The sequence below is a fragment of the Aulonocara sp. 'chitande type north' Nkhata Bay genome, linkage group LG3, assembly GCF_057382095.1.
Source record: "Aulonocara sp. 'chitande type north' Nkhata Bay isolate Kocher_YH1m ecotype deep benthic linkage group LG3, A_spYH_male_GT1.1, whole genome shotgun sequence".
Lineage (NCBI taxonomy): Eukaryota > Metazoa > Chordata > Actinopteri > Cichliformes > Cichlidae > Aulonocara > Aulonocara sp. 'chitande type north' Nkhata Bay.
In genome coordinates this window covers 58,949,632-58,962,811 of record NC_141346.1, presented here as the reverse complement: position 1 = coordinate 58,962,811, position 13,180 = coordinate 58,949,632, and the positions used below count along the sequence as shown (strand labels likewise).

Below are 13,180 nucleotides of genomic sequence, written 5' to 3'. Positions count from 1 at the left end.
ACAGATGATGATCATTATCCTGCACTGTGGTCTCAGGTTTGGTCGAGCTAGCACAAAGAATGGCTATGTTGAACTTCCTCCTGGGATCTACACTAAGAAGTGAGTCCAACATTAGCAGGGTCTCTTTCCTTTATCTGGATTCACTTTAGCATTCACAGTCACGTGAAGCTTGTTATTAACTCGATAAGTCAACCCAGGGTTTCAGCTGAGCGCTCACATGAAACACATGGTGTTGGCAGCATCTGATCAATCATATTCATGGAGACGTGTATCAGCAACAGAGCAGCTGAGTTTGCAGAAGGAAGTCAAACTAAACCACAGGAACAATATGAGGAGATTACACACATAATAAAATACTAGCAGTAACACAGCTGCTGCAGACAAATCAGTCATGTGATCGTGTGTGAGAGGAGAAGGACTGTAAAGGAGTTTGGTGTTAAAAGCTCTGTATGAATGTGGGAGACTTTGAAGGGCTTTAAAAAGGCCAATATAAAATAAAAGGCAGCAAAACTGCTGAGTGTGAAAGTCACCAGACTTATCAGAGCTCTGTGATTAAGACCTGTAAGAACACCTGTTTGTACTTGTTGGCATTATATCAAACACACACGTATATTAAGCCTTTGTTTGAACTCTGGTTGAATTTGTTACTTTCAGACTGTGAAACATCACAGAGGCTGCAGCTGCAGATCTTTTATTCACCTGGAAATTTACTTTAAATGTTAGATGGAAAATGTGTTGCTCAGTTTAACCAAAGTAAGAACAAGAATCCATAAACCTTCATAAAGACAAACATCTCCCAGAACATTGAGCTGCTGAAGTGTCACTGAAGGGAAAAACTATTTGTCCTCCTCCATCCAGCAACACCTGAAACACCTGAGTGGAAGCTCCTCCCTACACTGTGTTTGAAGCAAAGCACAAAGGAGACACCTGCTGGAGCAGCTGGAGTCCTACAGACACTCAGCCTCTTCACTACACAAACACCTCCTACAACATCCACTCTTTCCACTCTGACTGCTGTGTTTGTGGAAACACTCCAACACACACCGCTTCACATACCAACATAGAAATGTGTGAAAAAGAGCTGAGTTGATATTAAACATGAGGATTTATTCAGAAATATAGGAACAACATCTAGACACACATTACCTCTCAGCAGCAGAAGAACAGCCTTTAAAGTTTATATCAAAATCCTTCGACTCGTTGCTCTTTAAGGAAACACAGCTGGGTTCAGGTCCAGGAGATTCTGGCCTCTTATTGATCCTAAAAGAAAAACAATAAATGTCACAGCTTCATGAGACAAGAAGGAAAAACTGGAAATATTAAATTAAAGACATGATGAACAATCTCATAAAAATAATGTACTTACTCTTTGTCACATAACAGTCTTTTGTTAAAGTTTACAATAACACCCTTGCTTAGTCTTTGCTCTGTACTGCAGTACTTGCACTGGTTTCACTGGACAAGTCTGCATGTGAATCTACAACTGATCTGACATTGTGGCACAAACACAGTAAACAAACACTACGAGCACCTTGTTTCATGTGCAGTGGCTTTCTTCTCATTCTGTTACTGAACACTGTATGAAAAGCCTCTCACTGCCAGCATCCTTCCAGCCCCACGACAACAAGACCAACTCACGTCTTCACAACACCAAGAATTTTTCCCCTTTTCTTTGGAGAAACTGAGAAGCCAATAGGATTGTAGCTCAAACTTGCCCACAGTCCTGCTTCATCACTGCTCACTCCTACCTGTGTTGGTGCTCAGTGGACAGTCATAGCCTGCTGCTAGCATGAATGCTAAATGTACTGCTGTGGATGATCAGCAGAAAAACATGTGGTCAGTTTGACTGTTTGCTGTATTTAAAGTGTTTTTCTCAGTTCATCTGTATTCAAAGTGCATTCGGGGCTTTAGCTGACAGCTCTTTGTGCTAACAAACTAAACTCTCTTAGTTTAAGCCAGCAGACTTTACCAAACACAAAGCCTGCTGCTGCCTCCATGGGTTAGCTTGTGTGACTGGTGTTTACACCAATGAAATCTAAATCACACTAATGTGTCCTCCAAGGTGTTTGGTGGGAGCACTGAGTGAAACATAAGAGCTCTGGTAAAATAACAAACAGGGCTGTGAGAGCAACTGAAGTGATAAAAATACTGTTTGAAGATAAAAAACACTTTGATGTTCTCTCGTCACCTAACAAAGTCCAAACCCTGTGAACTATTTTAGCTTTAATAATTGTGGATTCAGGTATCCTGAACCCATCTTTGGACATTTGTAATTAAATATTTTAAAACTCCATCAAAGACTCCTGATGTGGCTGTTTGGAGAAGGAAAAGAGGGACAAAGTGGAGCGTTGAGCTGAGGCTTCATTCACTGCAAACCTACAGTTATGTTTCCTTATTTCTGCTGTTTGCATGTTCACAGCTGAAATAAAGCTGCCTCTTTGACTTCATCCTGTTGTGTTTGGGTCCAATCCTGCCTGCCACACAGCGCTACAGGACAAAGTCTAATATTTTTTACCTTTTTAATGAATCTTTGGTCATATTTATCCAGGAAAACACAAACATGTAAAGGAGTCATCACAGGTCTCTGACCTCGTTGGTCCAGGTTCAGCACTGAACTCTGGAGGGTGATGTTTGGACCAGTCACTCCTCACCGACGGACAGCTGGATCCTGCAGACTGTGACCTCTGACCTCTGCAGACACAAACATGTTTTATTCAATGATCAATTCTCTGATAAAGTGATTGAAGCAGCTGTGGTCACACAGACTGCAGATAATGCAGCTGTTTCCTGTCAGTAACAGTCCTCTTAGATTAGAGTTCAGCTTTTTACAGGAAAACAAATGTCCCTGAATGCAACAGTGAGACACAGTCTGCCTGTGTGGCTGTGATAGCTGCCGTTAGGAGCGCTCATGTGTTTGCAGTTAGACGAGGAGATGTTACCATCATGGACACGTTAACAAATCCTGCAGCATCACGTGGCACAAACACTTTGTGTTCCTGTCATCTGCAAGCAACAGGAAGTTCATTAATAAAGGCGGGATGGAGACGCGACTGTGATGGTTCTCCTTCATCCAGCTGTTACACACATCTGGGCTCACACGACGAGCCTTTGTCTAATACAGCAGCTGCTCTCTGAACACTTTTCTGAAGAGTTTAATAGTTTAATTATTTATATAGCACATTTAATTACAACAGGAGCGTTGACCAAAGTGCTGTACAAGAACACAACATACACAATAAAACAACTTAGAGTATTAAAAGCAAACACCAAATATAAATTAACAAATAACAAATAACTCTCATGCTGTATTAAAAGCCAGTAAATAAAAATGTGTTTTAAGATAAGATTTAAAAAGATTGACAGCTGGAGCCTGTCTGATGTGTAGGGGTAAATTATTCCACAGCTTAGGCGCTACGACTGCAAATGCTCGATCACCTCTATGAACCAGCCTCGACCTTGGTACGGCTAAAAGCAAAAGATCACTTGATCTAAGAGATCTAAGGGGGGTATACGTCTGCAAGAGGTCAGACAAATACCCGGGAGCCTGTCCATTCAGGGCTTTGTAAGTCAACAATAAATTTTAAAATTAATTCTGAAGCGGACAGGGAGCCAATGAAGGGAGGCAAGTACCGGGGAAATGTGTTCACATCTTTTAGTACGTGTCAGAAGACGAGCTGCAGCATTCTGGACCAACTGCAGCCTTGCCAGGCAGGTCTGGCTGACTCCAGCATATAAGGAGTTACAATAGTCCAGCTGGGATATAATAAAAGCATGAATCGCTCGTTCAAAGTTTTTAAAAGATAAAAATGATCTCACCTTAGATAAAAGCCTGAGTTTGAAGAAAGACCGCTGTACAACTGAGCTAATTTGTTTTTCAAAGGTGAAATTGCTGTCAAGTATAACCCCCAAATTTTTGGCATGTGATTTGACAAAAGGCTCAAGACTGTGCAGGTTAAAATTAGAAGTGTTGGGATTGCCGCTTGGTCCAAAAATTATCACTTCGGTTTTGTTCTTATTGAAGTTAAGGAAATTAGAGGCCATCCAGGATTTAACTTCACTTCATTTAACTGAAGTAAGGGTTCTAGTGAGGCAGGACTGTTTCCCTTCAATTGAAGATAGATCTGAGTATCATCGGCATATGAATGAAAACAAATGTTGTATTTTCTAAAAATTAGACCTAAAGGCAGCATATAAATGGAGAACAATATTGGCCCCAGTATAGATCCCTGGGCAACACCACAAGTAAGGGGAGCTGAGGAAGAGATAAAATCGCCAAAGCTCACAGAGAAGGTCCTGTCAGACAGGTATGACCTGAACCACTCTAATGGGGTGCCCTTTACGCCACAATGCTCCAACCGTGAGATTAAAATGCTGTGGTCAACAGTATCGAAGGCAGCGGTCAGATCTAAAAGCAGAAGCACAGCTGAGTCACCTGAGTCAGTGGCTAATAAAAGATCATTAAGAACTTTTAAAAGTGCAGTTTCTGTGCTATGAAGAGTTTTAAAACCAGACTGAAACCTCTCAAGAACATTGTGTCCATTTAGAAAAGATTGCAGCTGAACAGAGGAGCTGCACAAACTTTTGTTTGCTTTCTAGAGCAGCGTATCAAAGTCAAACAACCCACTGCTAGCAGCTGTTTCTATCATAGTTTAGGATCCAGATGTGTGAGCTCTAAATTTACACCTCTGATTAAAATACATAGTTAAAAACAGCCAATTGAGTCCAAATGTGTCTTAAAACCAGATAAACTGACAGTTACAGCTGAGCCTGTGTGTCCTTGGAGACACTGCTCTGCTACAGAGATGCATTTTAGAAACCAGGAAACATCAAAATCCTTTAAATCAGAGAGTTCTTGTTACTAACAGCTCACCTCTCTGCAGCAGAGACTTTTAAATCAATGAGGAAACCTCTAGACACGTCACTCTGTAGGGACACAGAGCTGGGTGGAGGTCCAGGCTGGTTCCTGTGAATAATGATGGAGCAGTGATGTGAGTGCTGAGCTGTGACATGGAGAAGAGTCATGGACAGTTAGAGATGGTCATCTCACCTCTGAGCTTTGGTCTGGCTCTCATGTTCCCCACACAGAGTGCTTTTAGAGGGAGGGACTCCCTCCTCTCTGTCCTCACACTGATCCATGCTGCTCAATTCACATCAGCTCACACACACTTTCTACCTTCACCTGCAGAGGAAACACAAATCATTCATGTGCACATCAACTGAAATCCTCCTTTCCATCATGTGTGCTGTCCAAATATCAGCTGCTTCTTTCCTGCTTCATCTCAGTGTCAGCTGAATGCAGTCAGACAGCAGTGTGAGGCAGACGAAGCTGCCATCAGCTGCTCTACTATCAGTCCAATCGATGGAGCCACGAAGCACACACGATGCATTCACTGACACATACTGATTTACTGTGACTAGAAGTTTCAGTCAGTTCAACAGGTGTGAACAACATTCTAAACAAATACGTCAAGCTTGGTTTGCAGAGGTCAGACGAGTGGATATCGAGTTTTCTGCCATCCCCAATTTTTTGTTGGTTTGCTCGCAGCATTTTCTTTCTGGTGAGTTCTAAATAAATTCATATCTCTCTTAATAGGCTTTTAGTGTTATTTTGAATGCGCTGAGGTCATAGATAATTAGATAAAGCATCCTAATGTGTGATGCTGCAGAACCACGTCATGTTGACGGAGAGGCTTATTATTTGGCATTATTGCACTCAAACCAGCATATGAAATGGATGTAACAAATCCAGACTTGGCTCCAACGCTGCACATGGGGCACGACGACATACCTGTGTCAAACTCGGACCGGCGCACAACACTGCTTGATAAGATTGTTAAGGTGTGCTGTGTTTTGGTGAATATGTGCCCCAGTGTGGTTGTCAAACCAGGGCCAAATGAAACTTGCTCTTGTTGAATATTCATAAAACTGCTGTGTTGCATGTACAGTTCATTGTAAATAATTGTACTTTCTGTAAAGCGGTTTCAATAAAACAGAAAAGAAAAGTATGTTAATTTTTTTTTATTCAAGATCTGTTCACATGTACTTAGCAAGTACATACACATGAAATGCAAACTATTTACATGGCAACGCACAGCTGGCATCAATCGTGAATCGTTCATCTAGAGCAATTTTTGGGGCAGCTGCTGAGGAGAAGTCAATGTTATGTGCAACCTCAAGCTGTATCTTGGTCATATAGTTAACATACTCACAATGTGGAGGCTTAAAAACGGCCAAATCTTGTACCCAACCGTTTGTGAATTAGATGTGCGCCTCCAGGAATTTATAATTCCGAAAATGATTCGCCGTGTATGCGCTGACTCCACAGACAAGGTACGCGAAAATATTGGGATAGGACAACGGCAGTAGGCTGTCTGGGTTTCCGCTCCGCTGCCTTATTTCATACGGGTCCACATTACCGATGCACGCTATTTTGTCCAAGTACCGTCTTTTGGCGTCTTGGCGCAATCGGTTGCGATACAGCCCTTTGTCCTTTGCGCTGATTTTAAGCATGGTTCTGACAGTCCTGCTTCCAACACAGTGTGTTTGTTTTGATTTGTGGCCTTCTGACATGGTGCAGCAATCCCACAATGCACTGCGGTGTGACATCAACTCCAAAGCCCTATACGGCAGACGGCAGAAGCGGAGTGGCCAAAGAGTAAACCTTCAAAAGTAAGTACTGAATATTATGTCACTTATTTATGTGCAGATGTTTAATAATGAAAAACATTAAAACATTCCTGTTGGCCACATGTCGGCAAAGTTATGTGACATTAGTGATGTTTGTACTTTCAGCGTTTACTTGGTTTTAAAGCCTCTACTTCAAAATATATATATGTATAGTCGACCTTAATCTTACAGAGAATGTGATGATTTTATGAATAATTAAAGTCAGTCATATATCCACAAACACAACAGGCTGAAAGTCAGTGATGCTGCTCGGTTTGCAGTCCTGAATATCACGGCACAAGCAGGATTCACTGCACTGTTAATGTTAGCTATGTTATATTGCTGCCTCTGTTCGGTGGTGTCGAGCCAAACGGACTTTAACGTGTGTTTGAACGAGCTGACGGTTCACTCGTTAAGCTGAAAGAAAGACGCTTTAATCACAGCAGTCACACATGTGTCCACTGCACCATCTGGGAACTCTTCTTGTTTAGCACTCGTAATAACACAAACACTAAATCCTCCTTCTCTGGTGCTGTTGTGTAGCAGTGTGTACACCTGAGACTGTCACCTGTCTGTCTGTCCTGCACTCTCTGTCTGTTTCTTTCTCTCTGATTGTGGAATAAAAGTATGAACATGTGTTTATAAGTTACACTTGTGTTTGAATCCTGCAGCTTATCACAAATTGATTTCCATGTGTGACAACTGCAAGTGTCCAGAGTGAGGACAGACTGAGGGAGCCACTGCTGCACATCATCTGTGAGGCTTTGCAGCCCTGATGATCCACCAGGACAAACTCAGCAGTGTGTGAGGAAGAGGAGGAGGAAGAGCCAGCAGCAGCTGACAGATGGAGAGAGTAGACAGACTGTTCCCTGTTTGTGAAGGACTGCTAGGAAAGTTTAGAATAACTAACTGTCTGTGCTGAATCAGTCTTATTAGGTAATGTTCAAATAATGTGATCATCCCAGTGTTTTCAGTGTGGGAGAAAGTACTCAGGGCCTTCAAGTTACACACTATGAAAGGCAGCAACAAGTTTAATGTTCAGAAACCTAAAGTCTGTATCAGCAGCAGAATGGAGCTAAAAATAAATGTTTGTTTCACTTCTATGAAGCTTTGAGTATTTTGGATCAGTAGCACTGCTGTGTTTGTTGCATCATATTGCTGTAACTGTTTATATGCTTTATATATTCTGAGCTAAGTTGATCTATAGTGTTACATCATTTTCTATAAGGATGTTATGTGTTTGTATACTTTCTGCCCAGTTTGACCCATTTAGCAGAAGTCAGCCTGTTTAAGGCTCTGATGTCTATTCTGTATGACTTAAAGCAGTTATGACATGGTCTGATTTTCTCACCCAATAAAGGAATATTTCATTTATCAGTCTACTCTTCATTCTATCAGACACAGTTACCACAGCTCGCACATTTTCTTTTTACACATATATGTAAGCACTGAGCCAAATTTAGTAATGCCAACATACTGAAAGAACAACATTTGTTTCTTATATATAATACATCTATATATACACAGTCAAAGATACTTGTCTTTGATTGAAGATTTAAGGTGATAGGAAATATAAATAACTGCTACTTGAATCTTTGACACAGAGTTCAAGCTCACTGCTGTAATATATATATATCATAATAATCTGACAATAAATATAATATTGGCCATATTATATTTACATTACCACAGTGAGATGACTTTAGTCTCATGAACAACATTAGCTAATTGTTATTTACTAGCTAATCTTAAATGACTGTTCAGTACAGAAATGAAGCCCAACAATCATGTTTTAGAGTCCTGTGGTCTCAGCCTCAGATACTCAACTAATCAAAGTGATATCATGAAAAAAATGGCTGAGCAACAAAACATTTTTTCTCCATTTCTGTCAAACAAAGCTGTATGAAACGTTTCTCGCTGTTAGTATCATGGTTGCTAGGCAACCTGAGCAGCGCGACGAAGGCTAGACCGTCCCATTTCACAAACCTCTCACTTCCGCACTTCTCGTAATTATAGTACGCACCGTACGTAGTACGCGTAGTGCGCGTACTTCAAGCGTGCACTCTCTTAATTGGGACACAGTACAAACTACAAGTACACAAAACAGGAACGTAGCTCAGAGTGGCGGACACACTCGGCCTCGTTGGTCCAGCTGTGAGTCCGTTACCGTGAACTATGGAGCGGCAGATTTGTGCTGTTTGTGCTGGAACTAAGCTGCACACAGCTGATGTTAGCCAGGAAACATTACACACTGACTTTAATGGAGAGACCGGAAATACAAACACACAGTTTGTTGTGTGAAGAAATCAAATGTGAGCTGAACAAACAGTAAAGTTCCTAAAGACAAACTGTTAAAGGAGGAAACAAAGCAAACTTACAGTTTCTTCACACACCAACAAGCTCCGCTCCACACCTGGACACTAAACACGGACACACAAGTGAGCTGCTTCCTGGAAGGAGGCGGGGCTCCACCTGAAACTCACCACAGGTGGGAGGGGCTCAGCTCTGTGTGTGCTGATGTGTTAACTTTAAAAATATGCCGTCTGACTGCTCAGACTGAGTCAGAGTAAAGTTCACATGCTGACGTGTGAAGACATGAAACCTTGTTGTAGCTGCAGGTGTGAACACACTGATCCCAGATCAGCTCTGCTGTATTTGTAACATGAACATTTCTGCTGCAAAGCTTCAAATGTTCAGCATGTTTCTCTGTTTCCAGTCTATAGATCCAGTCACACTTTCTACCTTCACCTGTGCAGTAAAGACTGAGAGCAGAGCTGAAACCAACCATCCAATCAGTGAGCAGCATCAACACCTGCGCTTCATTCAGACTCTGTTATTGAAGATGTTGTTGGTACAAAGTTCATCTGCTGCTCACATGAATCCTGTGATGAAAGCTTTATTTCACTGAAAGTTTCTTCAAATCTAATTTCAACCTGTTGAAGTAATGAATCAAAGTGCAGACTGAGAGTGGATCACATGATGTTTAAGGTGTGTCATGTGACATGTTCAGTATTGTCACACGTGTCTAGATTGTCCCTGATATCATAACTGCTCAAACACTGATGATTATATTTGAAGAATTATTACTTTTGGCAGCAAAGTTTGAATGGAGCTCTCTGTCTGTGCTGATTTGTCGCCCTCTGGAGGTCAAAGCACAAACTGCATGATGTCACTGTAACCACCACAGTGACAGGAAGTGTTTTTATGACTGAAACACTGAAATGATGCTAACGGCTGTCGTTAGGCTCACTGACAGCAGTGCTGATGTGTTCATGTCAAACACTGGCTCAGGTCAGACTCCTTCATCCTTCTCCAGCGTGAGGCCGTCCTCAGACCCACTGAAGCTCTGACCTTTGACCTCCTGACCCTAACCATTTTAGTCTCATCTTTAAATGCAAATCCATCCAAAATGTAGCCGAGCAAAAGAAGCTGGAAGCTGTTCTATGAATGATGTTCATACCAGAGTTTCTGTTTCCAGCTCAGACGTGTTAAACACTGCTGCTGTGCTACATTTGTCATGTCCTGCTTTCACTACCATCCATGTAAAAGCGCTGAAGTCATCTGATCACTTTAATGCAGTAAAACAGGAGCTGTAAGTCTAACATTTATTTACTATCATCACAAACACACTCTGCTGGATTAACATCCAGACAAAGGGCTGAAAAGCTGAGAATCAGCATTTGATTATTATTATTATTATATTTCCTGTTTATGTGGATGTACTTTTCTATCTGTCAGTGCTGAAGCAGGCGTCACTGATCACATGACTCTGAGGGATGTTTCCAGCACCTCGCTGAATCTGAGCCATGAAGGTTTAAGGTATCTGTAAAGGCAAAGCAGGTCTGAGCCTGTGTTAGCAAGCTGTACCTAATAAAGTGGCAGCAAGGACTCAGTCAGTAATGATCAGAGCCAGCAGGGGGCAGCACAGAGAGGTGAGGCGCTGTCAGAGAAGCAGGCTGACATCAGACTGGTCATATTCCATCATCTATACCTGAAATAATCATCAAACACACACAGAGCAGAAACATGTGGAAACATCTGGAGCTCAGTCTCAGTTTGATCCCTCAGAGGTTTACCTCAGTCCTGCTCCTCTGCTTCCTGTTTACAGCGCACACATCATGCTGTGTACTGAGAGTCATGTGGTCAAAGTGAGGCCCTGGTACTCTGACAGAGAGCGAGCACAGTTATCCTAATGTGTGACATCACTTCTAACCAGAGAGCATTCAGCTTTCACAGCAGCCAACATCCTGTCACACTGAGCATGTGCAAACACAGCAGCCGACATCCTGTCACACTGAGCATGTGCAAACTCATCAGCCAACATCCTGTCACACTGAGCATGTGCAAACACAGCAGCCAACATCCTGTTACACTGAGCATGTGCAAACACAGCAGCCAACATCCTGTCACACTGAGCATGTGCAAACTCATCAGCCAACATCCTGTCACACTGAGCATGTGCAAACTCATCAGCCAACATCCTGTCACACTGAGCATGTGCAAACACAGCAGCCAACATCCTGTTACACTGAGCATGTGCAAACACAGCAGCCAACATCCTGTCACACTGAGCATGTGCAAACTCATCAGCCAACATCCTGTCACACTGAGCATGTGCAAACTCATCAGCCAACATCCTGTCACACTGAGCATGTGCAAACTCATCAGCCAACATCCTGTCACACTGAGCATGTGCAAACACAGCAGCCAACATCCTGTCACACTGAGCATGTGCAAACACAGCAGCCAACATCCTGTCACACTGAGCATGTGCAAACACAGCAGCCAACATCCTGTTACACTGAGCATCTGCAAACACCACTCTCAGCTTCCATCACTCACAAGCTCCACCCTCCACTTAAAAGACCAGAACAAAGCTTGTGACCAACACAGCACAGACAGAGGTGATGTTCACGCTCTGTTTCTGGGTGGGAAACTCACCTGTGGGTGTGGCTGTTCCTCCCCTACAATCTCTGATGTCACAGCTGCTAAATTAGACTGAACTGAAGCCAGACTCAAACAGAAAACATCCTCAAAGACTTAGAGAGAGAGAGCTGCTCCATCTCTGGACCCAAAATATATGTTCCACCACCATGCTGCAATGCATCTTGGGATAGGGTGGGCCCACCTGTGCTTCAAATCCAGGGAGAAGGTGGACACGTTTGTGGGAGGCTAGGATTCTGGACGCCCTTTGCGGCCACGCTGTGATGTCATGGACCTCCAGAGGAAGCAGAGGCTGAATTTAAACACACCTGCTGACTTCATGTGTTCTGCTCTGACAGCTGCCATGTGTCACAGCGTGGATAATAAAGCCATCAAACTTCACTCAGCTCCAATAACACCATCAGTGTTTGATGTCCAGAGGATTCATCAGCTTTAACCATGATAGAAGCAGGAAGTTAAGATGAAGATGATAAACCACACTGAGCGACACACTGCGAGCAGGTTCGCAGAGATCTGAGCAAGAGCGAATGAAAAAACTGAGCGAGAGGGGCTGTTATAGTCACACCACTGGCTGAGAACATGGAGCAGCACTTGCACTTGAGAACATGGATAATGTGACTTGGAGCTCTTTTGGTTCAGAGACAGCAAGCAGTTAGGCAAAGAGAGAAGAACTCAGCCTGTGGGGTTCACTGAAAGATGTCATATAAATCCTCAGCACCATCCACAAGCATTTGCATTATTTGCAAAGAACATGGAGAACATCGGTGTATGAACGCAGCAGTATTCATGTATATTGGAAAACAACATTTACAGCTACATTTACCAGAGGATCACAGTAGTAAACACAAGTAAACACAAGAGAGATAAACATGTTTGTGAACACAGGTTTGTTCTTACAGATTTATGACTTAATGCCAAACTATTCTGGTCTCATTTTAAAATGAAACATGTCCATGTAATGACTGCATTAACCTGATGGGCCTGAGGTCAAGTTTAGGATATATTGTTCATTTCTCCAAAAGATATTTCAGATTGGTCGTACCTGATAAGTAGAAAAATTAAAAATTATCTTTGAATGGTGTTTTTGTGTTTATTTATTTCTAAATGCTTGGACTGGCCAAAATGAAAAGGTTTAGCAATGAGTACATGGCAGGCACAGCTCAGGTTTGAAAGTCTGAGAGGCTGAGACAGATTGTGCACAGAGGGTTAGTGGATATATTGGCAAGAGGAGGATGAAGGTGGAGCTACCATCATCACCATGTCGCCATATGAGGGCAGTGGGTCTCAGGAGGTTCATAAAAACAATTGTGGGATGACTCACTGTCTTACTTTTCTGGAGGTCATTTAATACTTTAGGTTCAACATTTTCCAACCTGATATCGTAACGACATCAGAAATGAGTCATTCTGTTATGCTGCTGTATCATCGATTGATAGAAATTCATGTTTCTGTAGCTAATCCAAAAAAATCATTGTTGTCTTCATACATTGACAATAATTCTTTACTCCTAAAGCTTCAAACGAGCAGGTTCATATCTCAGTATTTCACCAACAACTGAGGACACTAGAGT

General features: G+C 42.3%; 1 protein-coding gene across 1 annotated transcript; it reads right to left on the bottom strand.

Annotated features, from left to right (window-relative positions):
• Positions 1-1,142: 1,142 nt before the first annotated feature.
• LOC147336328 (uncharacterized) lies at positions 1,143-9,145 on the bottom strand. The gene is made up of 5 exons (XM_086285344.1): positions 9,045-9,145; positions 5,048-5,179; positions 4,871-4,963; positions 2,590-2,691; positions 1,143-1,260 (listed from the first exon to the last, which is right to left on the bottom strand). Exons 2-5 carry the CDS (start codon positions 5,134-5,136, stop codon positions 1,143-1,145), a joined length of 402 nt encoding a protein of 133 aa, XP_086141470.1. The 5' UTR covers positions 5,137-5,179; positions 9,045-9,145.
• Between the last annotated feature and the right edge of the window lie 4,035 nt (positions 9,146-13,180).